General features: G+C 38.8%; 2 protein-coding genes across 2 annotated transcripts; both read left to right on the top strand.

Moving 5' to 3' along the window:
- The first annotated feature begins 64 nt into the window (after window positions 1-64).
- nelfb (negative elongation factor complex member B) lies at window positions 65-15,456 on the top strand. The gene is made up of 13 exons (XM_067521691.1): window positions 65-312; window positions 1,719-1,879; window positions 1,971-2,070; window positions 4,207-4,437; window positions 4,516-4,701; window positions 4,799-4,911; window positions 4,994-5,096; window positions 5,772-5,867; window positions 6,036-6,178; window positions 7,901-8,007; window positions 13,919-14,060; window positions 14,169-14,277; window positions 15,136-15,456. Exons 1-13 carry the CDS (start codon window positions 211-213, stop codon window positions 15,292-15,294), a joined length of 1,752 nt encoding a protein of 583 aa, XP_067377792.1. The 5' UTR covers window positions 65-210; the 3' UTR covers window positions 15,295-15,456.
- Window positions 15,457-15,601: 145 nt separating this feature from the next.
- Window positions 15,602-25,544, top strand: LOC137136386 (P2Y purinoceptor 2). Its single transcript, XM_067521692.1, has 2 exons — window positions 15,602-15,833; window positions 23,650-25,544. The coding sequence occupies exon 2, from the start codon at window positions 23,679-23,681 to the stop codon at window positions 24,675-24,677; it is 999 nt and encodes a 332-aa protein (XP_067377793.1). The 5' UTR covers window positions 15,602-15,833; window positions 23,650-23,678; the 3' UTR covers window positions 24,678-25,544.
- The last annotated feature ends 207 nt before the right edge of the window (window positions 25,545-25,751 follow it).

Raw genomic sequence — 25,751 nt, forward strand, 5'->3', positions numbered from 1 at the left:
AAAGAAGAAGACGAAGGCGGAACCTTTTTGCAACTGGTGTTTCCGACGGACTATTTACAAAGATGAAACACAGCAGGTTTGCTTTGGCAGCGGAAATAGTATTGTGTTGATGTGCTGACGATCAAGCGATTATCTTTGTGTCTACGATCTCACATGTTAGTACATTATTTGTACGTAATAGTCCAGGTTGATGATTAAAACCATAGCACAATGTTTGCGGGGCTGCCTGAGCTGGGAATATCCAACGGCGAGGATCTTAAAGAAACTCTCACCAACTGCACAGAGCCTCTGAAAGCCATTGACCAGTTTCAGGTAACGCTGCGTTTACGTTACATAATGGTTTTTTTTGCTAATGTTAAGCAGCATCACCTAAGCTGCTAAATTTGTTCTTAAAGTGTTAAATTCCATCTGCAGTCCGTGGTCGTTACAGTGGCCCAAATGATGTAAACGACATAACGTTAACATTACTGTAATGTTGCCATACCTTAGTTAACTTAGCTGTATTTTCTGACTCTTGCAAAGATAAGTGTTAAATAAAAATATGGATTTGACGTTAAACAAATTTCGCATAGTATAAATTATCTTTAATTGTGCAGCGGTTCTAGCAGATTCGATGATTCACCTCCGCAAGTCAGGAAGTCTCTTTGTGGATGTAACGTTAGTTTATTGCTACAGCTTCTCGGGCACACGGAGAATATGATGCTAGTAGCTTTGCAGCTGTCAGTGATGCTTAGTTTGATTAGAGATGGTGAGAATTTTCAAAATGTACATCTGTACATCCACACCAAAATGCAGTTCCAGCTATTTTCCTAAATCAGAACAACAATAAAGTTAGCTTCCGATTGAATAGATAATAAATTGTTAAATGGTAAATGTAAAATAAAATCAGTCTGTGTTGTTCTGTGTACTCTCCAGAAATGAATAGATTTTTTTACTAATTTCTTAGTTTATTAGGTCAAAGTAAGTTTAATAGAAGTCCTACAATAAATCCTCATGGCATGATACAAATGTGGACAAATATTTTATTAACTCGTGTTAGTAAAAGACAACACAAAAGCTTCGAATGCGTTAGCATCCAAGATGAACATATAGGTAAATCAGCAGATATAAAAATGTAAAAAAAAATAAAAAAATAAACTCAAGCCCAACTTAGTTGCTCCTTGTGAGTGTTGACCAACTGCATAGCAGCTCCCCCATCAATGTGTGAGTACAGATGGGGGATTACCATTAGGGAGTTTGAGAAAAGCGCTATACACTTTAAGTACAGACCATTTATCATTTGTGCCCAACTAGATGTGTTTTGTGTTATGATTTAAAAACAGGAAAGTGGTTTTAAAAATAGAAATCAATTTTAATATATATTAGTATGCTCAAATAAAATATTCAATGTTTATCAAATGTTCATTCAAGTTGAGGGTATTTGTCATCATTAAAATTTATTTGATGTAATGAACAGCGTCCGCGAAAAGGAAATATCAGTCTCCCTTATCAGCATTGGCATTAGCCATTGACAAAGCTATATAGTTTGACCACTCTGTAGTCTCTATAGTTCCTCTTTTGTCTTTAGAATGTTTGAGTTTGGAAGTTTTATCATGCCAAGAAATAAATAAATTAAATTCTAGAATCAGGACATTCTGTCGCCATCACTGTACATAAACAGTGGAACATTTTTGCTGCTGTCTTAACACGAGTGTTTTATGTGTGTTACATTACTATAGATAGAAAATGGCATCCTGCTGCCAACTCTCCAGTCAGCTCTACCTTTCCTCGACCTCCACGGAACACCTCGGCTTGAGTTCCACCAGTCTGTCTTTCATGAGCTTCGAGAAAAGCTGATGGAGCGAGTCGCCATCATTGCAGAGGGCAAGGATGAGGACAGGTGTGTCACCAGTTGTTTTTTGATTTAGAGTAATATTTCCTGAAGCAACTGACTTGGATGCTATTGTGCTTTTTTCAAAATCTGTTTACAGATATGGTAAGCTTGAAGAGCTGCTGGAGAAGAGCTTTCCACTTGTCAAAATGCCATCCATTCAACCAGTCGTAATGCAGGTGCTGAAACATCTGCCCAAGGCAAGTGGTGCCTCTTTTTTCCTGTAACAATAGGAATTAGAAGATAACAATTAAACTAAATAGTCCTGGGGCCACAGTGTTTATTTAGTGTTGCATGTTAGCATGTGCATCAGTCATTTATCTCAATAGGGCAACAAGGTTGAGCTGATCTTACCTAGTGGCTCTCAATCAATAAATCAAACTTTATTTATATAGCACTTTTCTTACAAGTTGACTTAATTCAAACTGCTTTACAGATGACTGAATAAATAAAAATCAATAAAACATGACAGTGTATTCAAAAAATAGGAATATAATCAGTGAAACATGATAGAGACCAATAAAACAAATTAAAAAAAAAAAACAGACAGACAATGGAAAAATAACAAATGAGAGAAAATAAGACGATAGGTAATATAAAAATCAAAAAACGCAGTAATCAAATGGTCAAAAGCCAGGTGAAAAGGAGAGATCCTCAGGCAGACTGTTTCAGCAACTGGGAGCGTAAAGGTTAAAACCTGCCTCGTCAAAGGTTTTTGTCCTGGACATCAACTAAAAGTTCACAGGTGGGTTTGTACACTAAAAGCATGTCAGACAAGTCTGCTGGTGCAAGACCATGTAGTGCTTTAAAAATAAGCATTTTTATAATTATACCGAAGCTGTTAACTAACCAGTCTGGGGACTTCAAAATAAGTAATGTGTTCTCTCCTTCTGGTCCTCTCAGAACTTTGGCAGCAGGGCTAAACAGGGCTAGACAGACATTGTCTAGCCTTGGTGATCAGTGTCCTTAATAAAGTTTAAATTTGAGACTGACATGCTGTAAATTTTTACACGCTCCTAACAGCTAGGCCCTGCTTTTACACACTAAATAAGAACATGTAACATGAACATCTGTTTTTAAATACACAATTTTTACCTTATACTTCTTTGACAGGCCTCCAAATGGTACATGGTGGAGAAACAGCAATCTTTTACTCTAGCTTACCAACAAACCCTAGACCTAATCATTGTTATAACTAATTTGAGAGCCTTACTCTTAGCCTTTCGCACCAAACTGGAAAATTCAAAAAACACTATTATTTATCGAGTTTTTGATTGAATTTTTTGATTTTCTATCTGATTTATTGCTTAGTACAGATAAAGTCATCATAGTGGGTGACTTTAACATTCATGTAGATGCTGACAGTAACTGCCTAACACTGCGTTTAATTCATTATTAGATTCAATTGTTTTTTTCACCAAAATGTAATTACCCACTCACTGTTTTAGTCACACGTTACACCTTGTCTTTACATATGGCATTGAAACGGATAATTTAACAATATTTCCTCACAACTCTCTTTTGTCCGACCATTTTCTAATAACATTTGAATTTACAATAACAGACTAATAAAATAGTTAGGAAAAAAAATCCACTATAGCAGGTGCTTCAGTGAAAAGCTATAAACAAATTTAAAGAAACAATACTTACATCATTTGCTTCACCATATGTCAATACAATGGAAAGTAGCCACCTTAATGTTACTCCTGCACAAATTGATTAACTTGTTGACAATTGTGCAGCCTCACTATGTACAATAATTGATAGTGTTGCCCCTCTGAAAAGAAGGCAGCAAACTATAAGAGGCGAACTCCATGGTATAGTTTGCAAAATTTAAAACACGAAAGTTAGAAAGGAAGTGGCGTTCCAGAAATTTAGAAGAGTCTCATTTAGCCTGGAAAAACAGTTTAAACATGTACAAAAAAGCTCTCCGTGATGCCAGAACAACATATTATTCATCATTAATAGAAGAAAACAAGAACAACCCCCGGTTTCTGTTCAGCACTGTAGCCAGGCTGACTAAGAGCCATAGTTCTGTTGAGCCTACTATTCCCTTAACTTTGAGCAGCAATGACTTAAAATAAAAATTCCACTCTCCCTAGCCAGTCAAGGCAGATGGCTGGCCACCCTGAGCCTAGTTCTGCTGGAGGTTTCTTTTGTTAAAGGGAGTTTTCCCTCTTCACTGCTGCTTAGGGCTTTCTCAAGGGGGAATTGTTGGGATCTCTCTATACATCTTCATAGTCTTGTCTTTTTTCTGTAAAGTGCCTTGAGATGACTTTATTGTGAATTGGCGCTATACAAATAAAGTTGAATTGAAAAATTGAATTGCTCATCAGGTGCCGGAAAAAAAACTAAAGTTCATCATGGCTGACAAGGAGCTCTACAAGGTATGTGCTGTGGAAGTGAAGAGACAGATCTGGCAGGACAATCAGGCTCTATTTGGAGATGAAGTCTCGCCCCTCCTGAAGCAGTACATCGTGGAAAAGGAAGCAGCTTTGTTCAGTAGTGACGTCTCCATTCTGCACAATTTCTTCAGCCCCTCGCCCAAAACACGACGACAAGGGGAGGTAAGTGCCAGTCATCAGAAACCCCAACAGCTCCAGTTCACAGTGTTGCCGTTGTTAACCGTTAGCTGAACCCTGCAGGTAGTCCTAAAACTGACCCAGATGATTGGGAAGAATGTGAAGCTCTATGACATGGTGCTGCAGTTCTTACGAACACTCTTCCTGCGAACGCGAAATGTCCACTACTGCACGCTGAGAGCAGAGCTGCTCATGTCGCTTCATGACTTGGACATAAGTGAAATTTGCTCTGTGGATCCCTGCCACAAGGTGAAAGCACAAACTGTGATGGCCGATCACTCTGATAAGGCCATCTTTTATTTTATCACATTTTTCACTTCTGTGTTTCTACCGGTCACTGTGACAGTTCACATGGTGTTTAGACGCCTGCATCCGTGAGAAGTTTGTGGACGGAAAGCGAGCCAGAGAGCTACAAGGGTTCCTTGATGGAGTGAAGAAAGGACAAGAGCAAGTCCTTGGGTAACATGAGCAGATAGTTTAAGTGTACAAACAGAGCTGATCATCTCTAAGCAATAAGTTCATGAATCTCTCTGCATTCCAGGGACCTGTCCATGATCCTGTGTGACCCATTTGCATGTAACACCCTGGTCCTAAGTATTATGAGGAACCTGCAAGAGCTGCTAAGTCAGGACGCATTACCAAGGGTGAGCAGACTTATATCGTTCACAAGAATTATCTTATTAATGTATCATATACATTTTGTTGCCCTCAGCTCTACCTTAATCTCTGGATGGTAGTTGGAGTCGACATTTTCTCCCTTCTTCTTGTAATTGGACTGTAACACTGCACTGTGCCTGGATCTGTAAAAACCTTTAGGTTTGCAAAACTAGAGTTCCAGAGTAAAATAGAAATGTAAAATTATGCATAATCTGGCTCCATCAGCTGCTAGAAATAAAACAGTCTTTCTGTAAAATGTTTGTATCACGTAAACAAATAAAATCCAATGGATAAAGAAAAAGAGTCAGTAACAGTTAACGCATCAGGATTGGATTGGCTTATCATTAAATCAGTACTTATCCATGGTTGCATTAAGTACAACCTTAACCACCTATCTAGTTACACTACTCTAGATTTTTTGTCTCCGCTGTTTGTATAGTATTTGTATTGGCTTTTCTGAAAATAAAATCAAGCTCATTCTAGTGTTGTCAGTAGTGTGTTACTAGATGTTTCAAATGACACCAACTTCAACACAATCTCAGATCATGTATGTTGTTTGTATAGTGTTGTATACTGTTTGTATAGTGTTGAGTGTTCTAATAATAAAATCAAGATAATAAAATTACAAAATAAAATAATTTCAAGTCTGTGTGATTGAACAGGACAGTCCAGACTTGATGCTGCTGCTGAGGATGCTGTCACTGGGTCAAGGAGCATGGGACATGATTGACAGCCAGGTCTTCAAGGAGCCCCGTTTGGTACGAACAGCATTCCACCTCACGCGTATGAGCATCAGGTCATGGAGTCACTGCTAAAAATAATCTATCTGACTTCAGATTTGAGAAATTTTTTTAGCCTACTCAGGTTAGAAACCAGTTAAAGATTATGTCAATTTTCACTTGTCTTCTTCTGCCTCCACCCTTTAGGATTTGGAAGTAGTAACCCGCTTCCTGCCTGCTGTGATGTCAGTGGTTGTTGATGATCACACATTTATTGTAGAACAGAAACTTCCCAATGAGGAGAAGAGCTCGCTAACATACCCCTCCACCCCGCCCAGCGCCTTCAAAAGGTAAAGCATTTAGAGAAATGGGCTTTCACTAGTGCCAACATCTCAGAGTTTCCTTTGTGAGGCCCTGTGTCAGGAGGTTGGATGAAAGGTTTGGTCATCGCATTGTCAACTGGAAAAACTTCAGTAAGATGGTACAGTAATGGAAAAATTTACATGTGATTTGTTATTTTGTATATTTACTCTTGGTAGCTGTTGTTACACTTGTATCCAGTATCATGTACGGTACAGTATGTATTGAGTAGCAGAGAATATCAACTGAGACAACAACTCATTCAATCTTCCATGCTCACTTTTGAAATCTAGGTTAATACACAAGTCAAAAGTATAAATTAAAGCCTGTAAAGATTTCACTAAGATTTTTGGTTTTATTTGTTTGGCCCTACAGTACTTAAAAAATAAAAATGAATACATATTTTTTTTATTTTTTTTATTCTTTCAAGGAAAAATACAAATTAAATGTGTGGATTTATGAATTTTTAAAATTTTATATCTTTTATATGTGTTGTAAATGTGAGTGTTGATCTGACAAAACACACATCTTACAATTTAGAAGACACTAGCTATGGGCATTTTCATATTATTTTTACATTTCATACTTAAAACAATTAATGGCCTTGTCCAGAAAAATACCAGCAGATTAACCCTTAAAGCTCAAAAATGTATCTGCTCCTTTTAAAATTGAGTAAAGTTGCTTCAAAAAAGTACAGTCACCAATGCATTGGATTTTATTAAAATGTATTTGTTTATTTATCCAAATGTTTATTCATGACTTCATTCACTTATTTATTTATTCTTCATTCAGTTAGGTGTGGTGGGCCACTTCACTAAAATGTAAACGATAGAAACACTGCATAGAAAGTATATTTCTCTGTTTGTATAACAGACTTCACATCTTTAACTTGCTGATATTCATCCATCCACCCATTTATTCTGCTTATTTAGAGTTGGGTAGCGGGGGCAGCAGGTTTAGTAAGGCTTTCCAGAGTCCTTCTCACCAGTAATGAGGTTCAGCCTTCTAACCATCCCTCCATCCATCCCTTATCCTCTTCAGGGTCACAGGGGGCTGGAGTCTATCCCAGCTGTCAGGGGGCGAGAGGCATGGTACACTCTGGACAGGTCGTTGGTCTGTCTATCTAGGACCAACACAGAGAGACATACACAGACAGTTTTCATACCTAACCACTGTGCTGCCAACACATTTAACCAATCAGTGAATTTTAATTCTTTTTCCCTGATTAGTAAGTTTAGTTTTGCAGCTTCTTATTTATTGTAGTTTCATAACAACTTATACTTTAAGGTCTTTGGAGCATAGTGGATACAGCAGAGGAGGGAGGGAGGAGACTGGATTGATTTTTTGGCTCACGCTAGTGCTAGTTTAAGATGTACTTTTAGTTTAGCTACAAAATGTTAATGGTAAATTATTTGTACTTTTTTACCATATTGCTACCAAAAGCACTTTACTCTGCTTCTCATTAATCCATTTGCACGCACACACACTCGCACACTGATAGGGGAGCTGCTTTGCAACTGGACTACACACTGCAGGAGCAACTAAATTGGGGTCTCACTCAGGGACACTTCTACATGTCATAGGATGAGCCAGGAATCAAACTAGCAATGCCAGGACTGGTGCACAACTGCTCTACCTCCTGATCCACAGTCGTTCTCTCAATTGTAAGTTATTGTAACTGCTATTGTCAACATCCCCTCCACCCTTCCCAGATACCTGCAGGAGAACAGAGTGGCATGTGAAATGGGTCTCTACTACGTGCTCCACATCGCCAAACTGAGGAACAAGAATGCTTTACAGAGATTACTACCTGCCCTGGGTAAGTGTCACTCTTCCTTCAAATCTGGTGCTAAATACAACAGTTGTTAAGAAATGTGAAACAATATTATTTTTATTAGTTCCAAGGGCCCAGGTCAAATACGTCATAAAAAAGTGACATTTTTAGTATTCAATTCAATTCAATTCAATTCAACTTTATTTATATAGCGCCAATTCACAACAAAGTCATCTCAGGGCACTTTACAGAATAAAGTCAAGATTATAAAGATATATAAAGAGAACCCAACAATTCCCCCTGGAGCAAGCCATAGGCAACAGTGGAGAGGAAAAACTCCTTTTAACGGAAGAAACCTCCAGCAGAACCAGGCTCAGGGTAGAGGGCCATCTGCCTCGACCGGTTGGGGTGAGTGGAAAGGGGAGAGAGAAAAGAACAGAGCAACAAAAGCAACAACAAAACATCGGGCAGATTGGTAGGATCAGTAGCTTCACACTGGAAGACACACAGCTTCAAAGCCGGGGGACACCTGCAGAAAGGGACAGAGAGAGGGGGACAGAGGAGGACAAAGACAACTACGGGAGAGAACACACAGAGTTAATGACATACAGTGGTGACAATTGCTGGATGAGAGGAGAGGAGAGATGGTCAAGAGGAGGAAAGGAGCTCAGTGCATTGGGGGGTGGGTCCCCCAGCAGTCTAAGCCTATGGCAGCATAACTATAACTAACTATATGCTTTATTAAAAAGGAAGGTTTTAAGCCTAGACTTAAAAGTAGAGAGGGTGTCTGCTTCCCGAATCTGAACTGGGAGCTGGTTCCACAAGAGAGGAGCTTGATAGCTAAAGGCTCTACCTCCCATTCTACTTTTGGAAATTCTGGGAACCACAAGTAGGCCTGCATTCTGAGAGCGAAGTGGTCTACTGGGATGATATGGTGCTATGAGGTCTTCTAAATATGATGGAGCCTGACCATTCAGAGCTTTATATGTAAGAAGCAGGGTTTTAAATTCTATTCTAAATTTAATGGGAAGCCAATGGAGAGAAGCTAGTGAAGGTGAAATATGATCTCTCTTGCTAGTTCCAGTCAGCACTCTTGCTGCAGCATTTTGGATTAATTGCAGGCTCTTTAGGGAGTAACTGGGGCATCCTGAAAGTAGGGAATTACAGTAGTCCAACCTAGAGGTAACAAATGCATGGACCAGTTTTTCGGCATCACTTTGAGACAGGATGCTTCTAATTTTGGCAATGTTCCGTAGGTGGCAGAAGGCTGTTCTAGAGATTTGTTTTATATGTGAGTTAAAGGATAGATCCTGATCAAAAATAACTCCAAGGTTCCTTGCAGTAGTACTGGAGGCCAGACTTATGCCATCTAGTGTGACAATATGGTTGGACATCATATCTCTGAGATTTTTGGGCCCAAATACTATGACTTCAGTTTTGTCTGAGTTTAAAAGTAAAAAATTGTGGGACATCCAGGCCTTTATGTCTTGTAGGCATGCTTGAAGCTTTATTAACTGATTATTTTCATCTGGTTCCATAGATAAATATAGCTGGGTATCATCAGCATAACAGTGGAAATTTATGGAGTGTTTTCTAATAATGTTGCCTAAAGGAGACATATATAAAGTAAAAAGTATTGGTCCTAACACAGAGCCTTGTTGAACTCCATAGCTAACCTTTGTGTGCATGGAGTATTCATCATTAACATGAACAAATTGAAATCTATCAGATAGATAAGATTTAAACCAACCTAGTGCAGTTCCTGTAATTCCAATTTCATGTTCCAGTCTCTGTAATAAAATGTTATGATCAGTGGTATCAAATGCAGCACTAAGATCTAACAGAACAAGTATAGAGATGAGTCCAGTATCTGAGGCCATGAGAAGATCGTTGGTGACTTTTACCAGTGCTGTTTCTGTACTATGATGAACTCTAAATCCTGACTGAAAGTCTTCATACAAATTATTCCTATGAAGATGATCACATAATTGTTTTGCGACTAATTTTTCAATTATTTTAGAAATAAAGGGGAGATTAGATATTGGTCTGTAATTGGCTAAATCACCTGGGTCAAGACAGGGTTTTTTAAGTAATGGTTTAATTACAGCTACCTTATAGGCCTGGGGTACATAGCCTGTTTCTAAAGATAGATTTATGATATCTAACATGAATGTATCTATTAAGGGTAAAGCTTCCTTGAGCAGCTTAGTTGGAATAGGGTCTAGCAGACAGGTTGTTGGTTTAGATGAGGTAATAATTGAAGTTAGCTCAGAGAGATCTATGGGTAAAAAGCAGTCTAACAGGGAGTGGGGCCTTATCCATGATTCTAGCACTGCTGTACATGAAGATCTATCTGTAATTTTTGGGGGGAGGATCTGGTGAATTCGTTCTCTAATAGCTACAATTTTATTCATAAAGAAGCTCATGAAGTCATTGCTGCTCAAAGTTAAGGGAAAACTAGGCTCAACAGAACTATGGCTCTTAGTCAGCCTGGCTACAGCGCTGAACAGAAACCGGGGGTTGTTCTTGTTTTCTTCTATTAATGATTAATAATATGCTGTTCTGGCATCACAGAGAGCTTTTTTGTGCATTTTTAAACTGTTTTTCCAGGCTAAATGAGATTCTTCTAACTTTCTGAAACGCCACTTCCTTTCTAACTTTCGTGTTGCTTGTTTTAAGTTGTGTGTTTGCAAACTATACCATGGAGATCGCCTCTTAGGGTTTACTGCCTTCTTTTTCAGAGGGGCAACACTATCGACTATTGAACGTAGTGAGGCTGCAGAATTGTCAACAAGATAATCTACTTGTGCAGGAGTAACATTAAGGAGACTACTTTCCATTGTATTAACATATGGTGAAGCAAATGATGAAGAAATAATTTCTTTAAATTTGTTGACAGCTTTTTCACTTAAGCATCTGCTATAGTGGAATTTTTCCCTAACTGCTATATAGTCGGTTATTGTAAATTCAAATGTTATTAAAAAATGGTCAGACAGAAGAGAGTTGTGAGGAAATGTGGTTAAATTATCCGCTTCAATTCCATATGTAAGGACGAGGTCTAACGTGTGACTAAAACAGTGAGTGGGTTTATTTACATTTTGGGAAAAACCAATTGAATCTAATAATGAATTAAACGCAGTGCTCAGGCAGTTACTGTCAGCATCTACATGGATGTTAAAGTCACCCACTATAATGACTTTATCTGTACTAAGCACTAAAAAAGATAGAAAATCAGAAAATTCAATCAAAAACTCTGAATAAGGGACTGGAGGACGGTTCACGATAACAAATAATAGTGGTTTTTGAGTTTTCCAGTTTGGGTGTGAAAGGCTAAGAGTAAGGCTCTCAAATGAGTTATAACTATGTTTAGGTCTATGGTTTATTGATAAGCTAGAATGGAAGATTGCTGCAACTCCTCCACCTCGGCCTGTGCTTCTAGGAACATGATAATTAATATGACTTGGGGGGGTTGACTCATTTAAACTGACATATTCTTCCTGATGCAACCAAGTTTCAGTGAGACAGAATAAATCGAATTGATGATCACTTATTAAGTCATTTACTAACAGAGATTTAGAAGAGAGAGATCTGATATTTAATAATCCGCATTTAATAGTTTTGGGGTTTTGTTCTGTAAGAGGAGTAGACTAAACTTTTATTAGGTTATTATGATTAACTCCTCTTGTTGTCATATTTACTTTATGTAATTTAGGTCGGGGAACAGACACAGTCTCTATAGGTATGTGGGAGTTGTGGGGGGGTGACGGTTGTAAGGACACTGCAGAGAGGCGTGTAGGACTGGATCTCTGCATCCTCGGCTCAACTCTGGATTGTCATACTTTTGGTTGTTTAATAAAACCAGCCATATTTCTGGATAAGAAAGCTGCACCATCTAAAGTAGGATGGATGACATCTCTTCTAATCAGCCTACGTTTTCCCCAAAAACGTTTCCAATTGTCTATGTAGCCCACATTGTTTGCTGGACACCACCTAGACAGCCAGCGGTTGAATGACGACATGCGGGTGTACATGTCGTCACTGGTCAGATTTGGCAGATTTCTAAAAAAGTTTTAAAAAATTAAATAGAAAGCATATTAGGATTCAGTGAAGTAGAGTCAGTGTTGTTGCTGCACGTGATTGTGACGTAAATACAACTTTTAGTCGACTTCATTTGCATTTACATTTAGTCATTTAGCAGACGCTTAAAATCAATGCGACTTACAAGTGATCAAAGCAAAGTCCTATCAGAAAAGTGTTTACATTATATGAGATGCAAGTACAAGAAAGCACAAAAAGGACATTTTTTGTTGTTTTTTTTAATGGTAGAATAGATTTAAGTACATAGTAAGGAGCGTAAGAGTTCTGTTTTAAGCAGTTTTTGGAATATAGGGAGTGAGTTTGCTGAGCGTGCAGAGTTTGGTAGCTCGTTCCATCATCGTGGGATCATTGCGCTGAAGACTTTTCTTTGGTGTCTTCTGTGCGGTGCTGGGACTACCAGATGTCGTTCGTTGGCAGAGTGACAGGAAGGATTGTAGACCTGAATGAGGGAGTTGAGGTAAGCAGGAGCTGTTACCACCCTGAGGGCGACAGACAGAGTTTTGCACCTGATGCGAGAAGCTACGGGAAGCCGGTGTCGAGATATGAAGAGTGGTGTGACACTAGTCATTTTTGGCTGATTTAAAAATGAGGCGTGCTGCCGTATTTTGGAAGGTTTGCAAGGGTTTGATTGTGGATACCGGTAACCCCACATAACAAAGCCAAATAAAAGACGAGATAAGACCAACTCCTGTACAATGAGTTGGGTTTTATATTCCGTGAGGTAGGGTCTGATCTTTCTGATGTTTTAGAGGGCAAATCTGCATGTCCTAGAGACTGAGGAGATGTGGTCCTTAAAGCTTAGTTGATCCTCGATGATGACCCCCAGAGTTCTGGCCGACTTAGTGGGGACAATCGCTATAGATCCAATGTTGATTCTGATGTTGTGTTGAATCGAAGGTCTGGGTGGGAGGACAAAGACTTCGGTCTTGGAGGTCCCTATTATTAGGATGCCCCAGTAACTCCCTAAAAAACATCTAATTGATCCAAAATGCTGTAGCAAGAGTGCTGACTAGAATTAGCAAGAGAGATCGTATTTCAACATCAGTAGCTTCTCTATATTGCCTTCCCATAAAATCTAGAATAGAATTTAAAGCACTGCTTCTTACATAAACCTAATAATAAAATGGCCAGCATGTCCTAAATACCTCATGGTAGGTAATACAGAAAATACAGATCTCCGAATGCAGTAGTTCTTTTGGTTCCCAGAATTTCCAAAAGTCAAATGGGAGGTAGAGCCTTTAGCTATCAGGCTCCTCTCCTGTGGAACCAGCTCCTAGTGTAGATTTGGGATTCAGACACCCTCTGTACTTTAAATTAGGCCCTCGTTTTTGATAAACCTGAAAGTTAGAGGCGCTTGGTGACTCTAAACCAGCTCTCAGTTATTCTGCTTTAATATCTGCTTAATCTGCTTGGGACCCCCCCCCCCCGCCATGATGCACTGAGATCCTCCCCTCTCTCTTCTCTTAATGCATTTATATTTCACCAGTGCATGACAAGAACTTTGTATCTTTTTTTCCTGTAGTTGTATGTCTGTCCGTCGTCCTCTTTTTCTCCCGCTCTCTGTAGCTTTCTGCAGGTTTCCGCTTCCCAGCTTTGGAACTGTATGTTTCCAGTGTGCAGCTTCTGTCCTACAAACTTACTAAATGTGTTTTTTTTTTTAACTGCTATTTGTTGTTCTTTTCTCTCTTTACTTTCCACTCACCCCAGCCAGTCAACGCAGATGGCCGCCCAACCTGAGCTGGGTTCTCCTGGAGGTTTTTTCTGTTAAAGGCCTTAGTTGTGACACTAATAAAAAATACTTAAATTAGTATAAAAACATAATAGAATAAAGGTTAGTTCTCTGCTCTTCTCCCCACAGTGGAGACCTACAATGACATGGCCTTTGGCGATATCTTCCTGCACCTGCTGACTGGACACCTCACCCTGCTCTCTGATGAGTTTGGTTCAGAAGACTTTTGCTCTGTTGTCTTTGATGGCTTCCTCCTTACTTCTTTTGCCAGGTGGGTTGATTCCTGCAGCTTCAATAGTGAGTGTGGCTTCTATAGTGAGTGTGAGTTATAACATAGCTATTTCCAGGGAAGTGAACTCACTATCTGAATATTTTGCAGTAAAGAGAATGTCCACAGACACACGCTCCGCATGTTGCTGCATCTCCACAACAAAGTGCTGCCGTCATACATGGAATCCTTGGTGAAAACTCTTGAACCTCCAAAACAGGTTGGCTTTATTTCTCCACTTAGCCTTGTGCTTCAATAAGCAGTTGCAGTGACTGAAAGAATTAAGACAAGGTCTCTCTATTATGTAGTTTCACAGTGACATTTAGGGAGATGACATATATTTAGGGAGATGACATATCACAACCTTTTGACATGTCAAAAAGTTGTGCATTTTACATTTAAACATCTAAATCAATGGTATATCCTACTGGATAGTCCTAATATGTATTTAGGCTTTTTAGGATTTGTTAACTTCCCATTGGGATGAATAAAGTATATATCTATCTAACTAATCATCCCTGGCCTTGTTGAAAACTGCAGCTCCATTCACTTTCTGAATTTGTAAAACTTCAGAAAGTGACTTAGCCAGTCCAGTCTGGCTCCAATTATTGTTAAAATATTAAATTTTGAAATTAATTCTTACCAAATGTTGCTTGTTCAACAGCCCCTATAATTTACCAGCAGCTAATATGCCATTCAGAACAACAAGGGAGGAGGCTGTGTATGGATCATTATCAGAAATCTTTCTTTGGTGCGTTTCTGTCATAAAACATGATATTGCCTCATGAATTGTCCTTGTAATTTTTAAACCCCTCAAAATTAGCAAAATTAGCTCTTTAAAGTCAATTGGGTTCCATAAGTGCATTTAATTGCAACATGCTGAGAAGAAGTAATACTTGTGTTATAGGCATTACCACACAGCCTCTTCAGTTGAAAAGTATTTATCATTTAGGTATGAACTTAAGGTTTACATTTTAAAACAGAACACATAGTCCAAGTGCTACTTTTCTCTAGCATTTGAAGTGTTTTGTATATTGTTTGTGCTAATACCGTGTGACGCTGTGCCTGATTACCACAGTGCAGTGAACCAGTAAAGGATCTGTACACTCAGTTGATGGAGAAGCTGGAGGCACAGAAGAAGAGCCCTCCACCACCCGACGAAACTCCATCCTTGGACCTGGGGCTGCACCCGGTGACTGTCCCCACCTCAGCCTCCACACCCACCTCTCCTCTATGAGACACAGCACAAATGAAGATGAAAACAGGCTCATAGTAAAAATGACCACTGCATAGTGGACATTTTTATAATATTGTTTGTATACATTTTTTTAAAATTGAGGTCTAGTTCATTTAGATGTTTGTCTCTGGGGGGGTCTTCCAACTTTTACAGTGTGATAGTGTTTCTCAAAGGTTGCCAATGATTTTGATTGATGATTTTTTGAAATGTGTCCTCTTGCATTATTGCCCAAATATACATTATTTTCATATATAATATGACTATCAGTGTGTTACAGTACATTTGAAGCATGTCAGTAGTGCATAAATAAAGCCATAAATAAATAGTTAACAGTACAAAGTGGTGTTACAGTTTGTTCCAGACAAAATAAAAAGATGCAGTACCACACTGCAGCTCCTCTCAATTCCTTCACTAGATGAGAAGAACTGAGCTAAAACAGAAGTGCGGTGTCTTTAGGCCTCACTGGGTAACTCCCTTGGCAGTGTGAAAGAGAAACAAGGTGTTTTACTGGTCTCAATGCAAGGAACACAACAAGTCTGGTAAGATCTCTGGGCATTTTCTTTCCTTAAACAATTTTCCTATTTTCTGGATGTTATTTTGCACACGTTTCTAAAGTATATGTACAGGACATATGTCTATGTTTGCATGCCTAATACTTTGACTTTGATAATACTTAAAAGTATATAATATTTGTTAAATATTGTAAGTAAAGAATGGTGTAGAAACATTCAGTACATGTTTAGTACATTACTATAATTGAACATGACAGGTTTTTTTTCCCTGAGCGTAATGTCTATATAATTTCCATATAATGAATAGACAGTGTATAGATGAGATACCAGTCCTCCATCCCCTATTGGCTATTCCGGTCACAAGTCCAAGTGTCCTTGAGCAAGACACTGAACCCCAACTTAGTTGCGCCTGGTGTGCGTTGGCCAGCTGCATAGCAGCTCCCCCATCGGCGTATGTGTGTGTGTATGATTGTGAGTATGAATGGGTGAATAAGAAGCAGTGTAAAGCGCGTTGATGGGTAGAAAAGTGCTATAAAAGTGCAGACCATTTATCATTAATTTCTCAGTTCCTTAACACTGTTAGAAGTGAAAGTGTTGGTGCAGGAAGTTTTCCTGCAAAGTGGGACCAAACACTGAATGATCAGGGGTGTACTGAAAGACTAATCCAGAGCAACAATAGGTACAACAACACATTGGGCAGGTTAGTAGGACAAGTTGCTGCACACTGGAAAACACAGGGGACACCTGCAGAAAGGGACAGAGAGAGGGAGAAAGACAACTACGGGAGAAAGAACACACAAAGTTAATGTCATACAGTGGTGATGTATAAATGTGGGGTGAGATAAGAGAGTGACGAGAGGAGGAAAGGAGCTCAAACACATTCAAATGCACAATCCATTCAAATAAAACAAGTAACCTACCCTTTAATTTCAATTTAATTCAACTTTATTTATATAGTGCCAATTCACAACAAAGTCATCTCAAGACATTTTACATAATAAAGTCAAGACTATACAAGTATGTAGAGGAAACCCACCAAATCGCTCTTCAGGAAGAACTCCCTTTACAAAAGAAACCTCCAGCAGAACCAGGGTCAGGCTGGGTGGCCATCCGCCTTGATCGGTTGGGGTGAGTGGAGAGAGAAAAGAGCAAGGACAAAACATTGGGTAGGTTGGTAGGACCAGTAGCTGCACGCTGGAAAACACACAACTCCAAAGCATTGGGACACTTGCAGAAATGGACAGAGAGGGAGAAGCACATATACATGAGAGAGAAGTCACAAAGTTAACTAGAAAAGGCAATTTCCAAGGAAATTACGTGGGAGAGCTGTTAAGTCGCCCAGTAGAGGCCGACCGCTCAGAAGCTGCTGAGAGCAGAGGCGTTTGTACGTTCAAAGCCGCAAACGCTGAAGAGAGATAATACAAACAAAAAGAGAAAGAAGAAGATGACAAGAAAAGGAAAAAATCCAAAATCCCAGGAAAAGTTGAATTCAGAAAAGAAAAAAAGTAGAAAGTAACAATGGAGGAAGTAAATAAGTAAAAAGTTGATATTTAAAGTGTAAAGAAACAGAAAAAGAAGCAAAGTAAAAAGTTCCTATTGAAAGTGTAAAGAAAAAAGTAAGAAGTGAAAAAGCAACAACTTGATTAACAAAAGTGGAAAGAAGTAGTAATAAACAAAGGAAAAGGTAAATATTCCCAAAGTTAAAAGAAACAAAAAAAGAAGCAAAGTAAAAAAGTTGCTATTAAAGTGTAAAGAAAAAAGCTAGAAGTAACTACTTAGAAATGAAGGAACCATTTTAATGCTGAAAAACTGTTGAAAAAAAAAAAGTTGAAAAGAGCTTTTAATTTGACAGTGTGTTTCCTGTCTGTGTCTGTGTGGTAGTTTGTGTGTCCACTGTAGGGAGACTTCAAAACAAACTTATTTTAGCATTTAAATGCTAAATAATTAAAATAAGAATGATAAAAGGCTTTTATTTTGAAAGTGTGTTTCCTGTATGTGAGGGTGTGTGTGTAGGGAAACTTCACCACAAAGTCATTTTAGCATTTAAATGCTAAAAAGTGGATAAAATATTCTGAAAGGCTTTTATTTTGAAAGGGTATTTCCTGTCTGTGAGGGTGTGTGTCTGTGTGTGTCTCCACTGTGTATGTTGAGGGAGAAAAACTCAGGTAAAGTGTGTGGACACAGCTCTGAGGCTGATTACATGACGTCATGCAGCTGTGTCCGTTACCATGACAATGACTGCTGCCCGCTGCCTGCCTGCTGAGTCATGTGAGCCAAATGCAAAGGCAGGCTGGGAAAGTACTGAGACTATGCCTCGCAAAATGCTCAAAATATGAAAAAGTATTAGTCCTATCGAAACAATTCAAAAACTGTGAGTGACAAAAGGCTTCAATGAACACACTGATGTACTTTATTTGAAGATACTCCATAAAATGAAGGCGTGGTGGCGATTTTAAAACAGCCCCCGTTTGTGATTTGATTAGAATTTAAGAACCTCTGTTATAATGGGCTCCAATGGGAGTTTCAGCCGGCACTCTCTCTGCTTCTGGACACTTGGAGAAAGAACCATCAGTCCTGTCACTATGAGAGTTACATTTACTGAAAGAAGACAAAAATACCTACATTCTGATGTATAGTTTGTTTATGTAAGATTAAAGTTGACTGAAGGAAAGAAGGAAAAGAAGGAAAAAAGTTGCTACAAGTGGAAGCTGAAAAGTTAGAGTGCGTGTGATGTCACCCACTCTAGCTGCTCCAACATTCCGCAATACACACTAATGGAAAAGTTGAAAAAGCTCCAAAAGTTGCCTAAAACTAAAACTGCGATTATTCAAAAAGTATAAAAGATAGAAAGAAGCTGATCCACCCAGAAAAAGTTGAAAGGGACTAGACCCGTATAAACTTTAAATGAAGTTTCTACTCCAAAGTATGACGACACAAGAGGCAGATGAAAAGTGGCAAGTTGAAGGGAAATTTTAAGTGCCTTCCATTCATTTTCTATGGGAAAAAAAGTTCATAAAAAGTGAAATATAATAAAAAGTATAAAAGTTATTAATGAGAAAAGTAATACGACCCCTGTCCTAAAAGGGACCTACGTTTAGGAAGTGGAACGAAGTTTCTACGACAAACCGTCTAGGACTAGATAGCGACCGAAAAACGAGCTATAATAATAATAATAATAATAATAATAACTAGAATGGGCATTTCCTGCAGAAAATGCGTGTGATTGCTGAAAGCCAGCCGCTGCACCTGCTGCAGCCATCGCCGAATCTGCAGCTTTGAAAGTTGTAGAAGCGACAGGCAACACTGTAGCATGTGTAGTTTTTTAAAATATTGAACAACTAGTGAGTTGCAGTACCGCGAACGACCGCCAGGTGGCGCACGTGGTAGTACTAAAGGCCCTGTACAATATAGAAGTGAAATCAGAAAGAAAAAAAAAATTTTTTTGAGTTAAAAAACGAGTTAAATAACTGACCACACGGTGGCGCTAGAGAGCCCACACTGTAACATGTGAAGCATTTCATCATGGGGCAGCTTTCCTGAAAGTTTCATAACAATATCACGTGTAGTTTCCGAGATACAGCCATGTGAAGATTGCTCTCATAGACGGCAACAAACAAATCATACAAATATTCATACTAATTATTGTACATCAGCTGTCAGCCCACAGAGTAATACATCAACTCTCCTATCTGTACTTAACATATTACAGTTGGAACCATGTTTCTAGCTGTAAGCGTGTAGGACTAGTTGCATGTCAAAACAACTAACATAAACATGCTGATATCTGACCACACGGTGGCGCTATAGAGCCCACGCTGTAACATGTGAAGCACTTCATCATGGGACAGTAGTAATCAAGGTTTCATAACAATATCACGTGTAGTTTCCGAGATACAGCCGTGTGAAGATTGCTCTCATAGACGGCAATGCAAAAAAAAAATCATACAAATATTCACAACAATTATTGTACATCAGCTGTCAGCCCACAGAGTAATGCGTCAACTCTCCTAACTGTACTTAACATATTACAGTTGGAACCATGTTTCTAGCTGTAAGCGTGTAGGACTAGTAGCATGTCAAAAAACGCACATAAACAGGCTGATATCTGACCACACGGTGGCGCTATAGAGCCCACGCTGTAACATGTGAAGCACTTCATCATGAGACAGCATCCCACAAAGCTGCATCATGCTACCATGTGTAGTTTTTGAGATATTGCAGTTTAAAGATCACTCCCATAGACTTTCCATTCAAAAAAAATATCATATTAATATCCATAATAATTACAGTACATTAGCTGACAGCACATAGGGTAGTGAGCACACCTCTCCCAACCATGCTTAACATATTACAGTTGGAACCATGTTTGCAGCTTTTAGCATTCAGGACTTACAGCACGCCGAAAAACGGGCGGAAGAATACGGAATAATAATAACTAGAATGGGCATTTCCTACAGAAAATGCGTGTGATTGCTGAAAGCCAGCCGCCGCACCTGCTGCAGCCATCGCCGAATCTGCAGCTCTGAACGTTGTAGAAGCGACAGGCAACACTGTAGCATGTGTAGTTTTTTAAAATATTGAACAACTAGTGAAAGCACATGAAACAATGAAGAAGTTTTCAATTGCTATTCACCAACTCTCCAGCAGATGGCAGCCTGTCCAAAGGAATCACCTGTTGCCATCTTGCCCTCTCAACACTCATGAAGTTCTGAGGATAAAATACAAAAAAAAAAAACACCTACAATAGCGCCCCCCAGTGGATAAACGTTTAACACGCGTGTTCAGGGCAGTGTCCTGCACATATTTGTAAAGTTTCATTCAAGTCAGTCATTGCATTAGCTTAAAAAAAAAAGATCAAAACAGTTGCAGTACCGCGAACGGCCGCCAGTGGTAGTACTAAAGGCCCTGTACAATATAGAAGTGAAATCAGAAAGAAAAAAAAAATGTTTTTGAATTAAAAAACGAGTTAAATAACTGACCACACGGTGGCGCTAGAGAGCCCACGCTGTAACATGTGAAGCATTTCATCATGGGGCAGCATGGGGCAAAGTTTCATAACAATATCACGTGTAGTTTCCGAGATACAGCCATGTGAAGATTGCTCTCATAGACGGCAAAAAACTAATCATACAAATATTCATAATAATTATTGTACATCAGCTGTCAGCCCACAGAGTAATACATCAACTCTCCTAACTGTACTTAACATGTTACAGTTGGAACCATGTTTCTAGCTGTAAGCGTGTAGGACTAGTAGCATGTCAAAACAACTAACATAAACATGCTGATAACTGACCACACGGTGGCGCTAGAGAGCCCACGCTGTAACATGTGAAGCACTTTATCATGGGACAGTAGTAAACAAGGTTTCATAACAATATCACGTGTAGTTTAGGAGATATAGCTATGTGAAGATTGCTCCCATAGACGGCAATGCAAAGTAAAAATCATACAAATATTCATAACAATTATTGTACATCAGCTGTCAGCCCACAGAGTAATACATCATCTCTCCTAACTGTACTTAACATATTACAGTTGGAACCATGTTTCTAGCTGTAAGCGTGTAGGAGTAGTAGCGTGTCAAAAAACGCACAAAAACATGCTGATAGCTGACCACACGGTGGCGCTATGGAGCTCACGCTGTAACATGTGAAGCACTTCATCATGGGACAGCATCCCACAAAGCTGCATCATGCTACCATGTGTAGTTTTTGAGATATTGCAGTTTAAACATCACTCCCATAGACTTTCCATTCAAAAAAAAATTCATATTAATATTCATAATAATTACAGTACATTAGCTATCAGCACACAGGGTAATAGCACACCTCTCCCAACCATGCTGAACATATTACAGTTGGAACCATGTTTACAGCTTTTAGCACTTAGGACTTTTAGCATGCCGAAAAACGGACGGAAGAATCCGGAATAATAATAATAATAATAAAATTAAATACTGGAAACAACAATAGTGTGATTGCTTTCAGCAATCACACTAATGATATGTAGTAGTGGCATATACATATATAGAGAGAGAAGAGCTCATTTTACAGTAATACAACAGTCTAAACTTATATCCTCTTAACTGAGAGCTAGTTCAGGTTGACTGAGCATCTTTAAGCTTTATCAAAAAGGAAGGTTTTAAACCTAGTCTTAAAAGTAGACAGGGCGTCTGCCTCCCGAATCAAAACTAGGAGCTGGTTCCACAGTAGAGGAGCCTGATATCTAAAGTCTCCGCCTCTTATTCAACTTTTGGAAACTCGGGGAACCACAAGTACGTCTGCATTTAGAGACCCAGTGGTTTAATCGGACAATATAGTACTATGAGGTCTTTTAAATATGATGGAGCTTGACCATTAAGACCAAGGTATGTAAGAAGCAGGGTTTTATGGGAAGCCAGTGGAGAGAAGCTAACGAAGGAGAAATGCTGTAGCTAATTCCAGTCTCTTGCTGCAGCATTTTGAATTAATTGAAGGCTTTTTAGGGAGTTATTAGGACACCCTAAAAGTAGAGAAGTACAGCAAAGAAGGTGGTCTGATGGACTGTTCCAGCACGATGGACAGGTTGACTTTTTAAAATGGGAATTGGATAGAGGCAGCTCAAATATTTAAGTGATAATATTCATCAAACATAAAATGTTTCGACGTTCACTAGAATTGGACATAAGTCATAAAACAGAAGTAAAACAAAAAGGCAGTGTTTAGTTACTGATGAAAACAGCACAAAAAAATAATACATCTATACAATGAGTCAATAATACTGAACAGTGTATGACTGCAATTATAATACAAAATGGCTTGTTATAAAAGCTTTAACTCACGACAAATTCTCTTTTACCACTTACAGCTAATAGTCATGACGTAGTTACTGACACACTATCACACGAGACACTGCTGCAGCCACACGTGTGTAAACTTTATGGATGACATTTTTACTCCCCAAAGACATAAGATGTGCTAACTGTGTACTTTGTAATAATTACCTACTAAGTTTAATGGAGATCACCTGTGTGTTGTGAATGTGTTGAAAGGATTTTATTATAAATACACTTGTATCTAGGGGGTCCAGTTATGGGTAAATCAGAATCTTGTCTAATTTACACCTGGAACCCAACTTTTTTTTTTTTTTTAAATCCTTTCAGCAAAATTCAGTTGGGTTCTTAATTTTAAAAAATGCCCTAATACTTACGTGTGTTCTTCACAGGACATTTAATATTAGCATATTTTCACAAACATAATCAGACATATACTCACAGTTGGATTAAATGAAATTTAAAGATGAAAACTGTTTAAGTAGATTAACAGCTTTGAACAACAGGTTTTTATCTCTTAAGAAAATGGTTCTAACATCAGCTAGCTCCATTGTTTTTTTTTTAAATTGGATATTACATATAAAAATATTTTTGTGATCTGGATCATATAATATTTAATTATAAATAGACACCATTTTAAATTAACCGGTTACTGTACCTGAGTAGAGATGCTGCCATGCAGGTCAAGAAGGCTCAAAGATTGGTTTGATTAAATAAATAATGTGATTAAATAAAGTAAATATAATTTTAATTGTTAATCAGATATCCATGTAGTCTCACCACAACAGATTTAAAATGTCAGAAAACCTCACTTTGGGGAACTGTTGTGATGTAGTGTGCAATCTCTGTGTTTATGGGCTAGATTTCTCAGTTCCTTAACCATACCAACAACAGTTGTTTTTTTAAAGGTTAAGATGATCTTTTGTGTGTGTGAAAGTTTTATTTATTTTATGGATATTGTATTGGAAGGGTCTTTGTTGTTCATCACACTGCACAACTGGAAGTGAGCTGTCTGTTCTTTTCCCACAGCTGTAAGAAACAAGACCATCTTTAAGAAGATGCAGCCTCTGGTGGTTTCCTCACAGACTGGGAACAGCAGCAATGACACTGGGTCTTGCCTGGGGGAGAACCAGCATGTGTGCATCACTGTTTTGCTGTGCCTGGTCTTCTTGTTGGGCTTCCTTCTCAACACCTTTAGTCTCTATGTCTTCTGCTGCCGGTTACCCTGCTGGACATCTGGAACCACACTACAGTTCCACCTGGCTCTCAGCGATGCCATCGCAACTCCAGTCACTCCCATGATGGCAGTGTACTTTGCAATGGGCAATGACTGGCCCTTTGGTCGGTTCCTTTGCCAAGTTAAGATCACCCTGCTCAGTTCACATTTCTATGGAAGCACCATATTTCTCACTCTCATCAGCATCCATCGGTACACAGCCGTTGTACACTTCAACAGAAGCTCCTGCATGAAACGGAAGGATTTTGTCAGGAAGCTATGTGCAGGAGTTTGGTGTCTGCTACTGATACAGTCTCTGATCTATGCGTTTACACTTCCTCCTAGTAAAGAGGGTAGAAACAGCCAATGCCTCTCCATTCATCAGAAGAACCTGACAAATGCTTACTTTGTCATTAACTTCATTCTGTTCATCTTTGGCTTTTTACTTCCTTTTTTTGTGTCTGCTGTCTGCTATGGCCGCCTTGCAAACACCTTAACTCGTCTCAACATAAGTACAGCTAAAGGTCTGAGGGTCAAGCTGAGGTCTCAGAGGATGATCGGCTTGTGTCTGATGATATTCGCGCTGTGTTTCCTCCCTCTCAATGTGATTCGCACTTTGGGAGTAGTATTAAAGAAGTACTACCCTCAACAATGCCAGGTTCTTCTGCAGATCGAGACCGCGTATTATGCATCCTGGATTTTAGCAGGAGTCAACAGCTGCCTGGATCCACTGTTGTATTGTTTTGGTTCACAAAATTTTCGAGATGCATTCCAGTCTCTCAGGATTGGACATGGAGACAATTCAAACAGAAGCGATTCGGAAATGACGGCCAATCAGTAACATGTCATCATGCATGATAGTTGAGGGCACAGTTTAAGAAAAAGAATAAGTTTAGATCAGTTAGCTGAATTTAGGAACAGGGAACTCTCCTTTAAAGCTAAATTCTTCTTGTTGGCAGTGCAGGTCTAGTAAACAATATGTCTGTTATGCACTGACACACAAAATGTTGAGGTCCAGCATTTGTATTTCATCTTGTCCCTTGCTTCTTAATCTTTCACTGGCTATTGCCTATGCGTCTTCCAGAACATGACAGGTGTAAATGCCCATTAGTGGTACAATTCAAGAAAATCAGAGACATATTAAAACAAAATAGATTATGCAAAAAACATGTCTGTGTTGTTGCATAATACTAAACTGAACGAGACTGAAAACCCAGTACTTTCCATTAGAACCTTTCAACTTGGGCTTGTGTTACAGAATTCTAAGTCCTCATCATTGCTTAAAAACTTTAGGCTTTGCTGAACTTCTTAAAATGTTAATTACATATAATAAACTTTGAGAATTCTAATTGTCTCTGTTTCTTTTTGCGAGGATGTATCGCCTTTTTGGATATACACTTACTGGCCACTTCATTTGCACACCTGCACAATATGATACAGTCCAAATGCAGCAGCTCTAGCATGAATAAATGAATGATGAATTCTACTTTGACAAGGTTATAATTTCTCAGGTTTTAAGTTGAAACTTTTTAAGCAGAAAGGTCCTAGTGGTTGGTGGAGTCATACTGGGGTGCATTATATTAAGAGCTAGTTCTAATGCCCCCTCATTTATTTTAAATAGGGTGGGGCACTGTGAAATTACCACGACACTGGAAAGAACAATAGTATGTAAATGTAATATTTTGTCTTATCATGTATACAGTTACAATACACTTGTAAATTTGTGATGTGTCACAAATCCTGCAGGTCTGTCGCATGACATCTCAGGAATAATAGTTTGGTTATAGAGTAAAAATATAAAAAAAATTTGTGCGCCATGTTGTGAGACTCTTTTGCTTTTCTGTTGATGAGTGTGTGTTTTGAACTTCTGTCATGATTCTGAAAAACAACAGTGCTGCTTTAGCTTTGCACAGTC

Source organism: Channa argus, chromosome 11 (genome assembly GCF_033026475.1).
Source record: "Channa argus isolate prfri chromosome 11, Channa argus male v1.0, whole genome shotgun sequence".
In the NCBI taxonomy this organism is placed as follows: Eukaryota; Metazoa; Chordata; class Actinopteri; order Anabantiformes; family Channidae; genus Channa; species Channa argus.

What these genes read in the sequence shown, in the direction of transcription:
- nelfb (XM_067521691.1), top strand. Translation starts at nt 211, where the DNA reads ATGTTTGCGGGGCTGCCTGAGCTGGGAATATCCAACGGCGAGGATCTT. An exon ending in CTGTGGATCCCTGCCACAAG is followed by an intron (nt 4,702 to 4,798) that starts GTGAAAGCACAA and finishes TCACTGTGACAG; the next exon opens with TTCACATGGTGTTTAGACGC. An exon ending in CTCTTGAACCTCCAAAACAG is followed by an intron (nt 14,278 to 15,135) that starts GTTGGCTTTATT and finishes TGATTACCACAG; the next exon opens with TGCAGTGAACCAGTAAAGGA.
- LOC137136386 (XM_067521692.1), top strand. Translation starts at nt 23,679, where the DNA reads ATGCAGCCTCTGGTGGTTTCCTCACAGACTGGGAACAGCAGCAATGAC.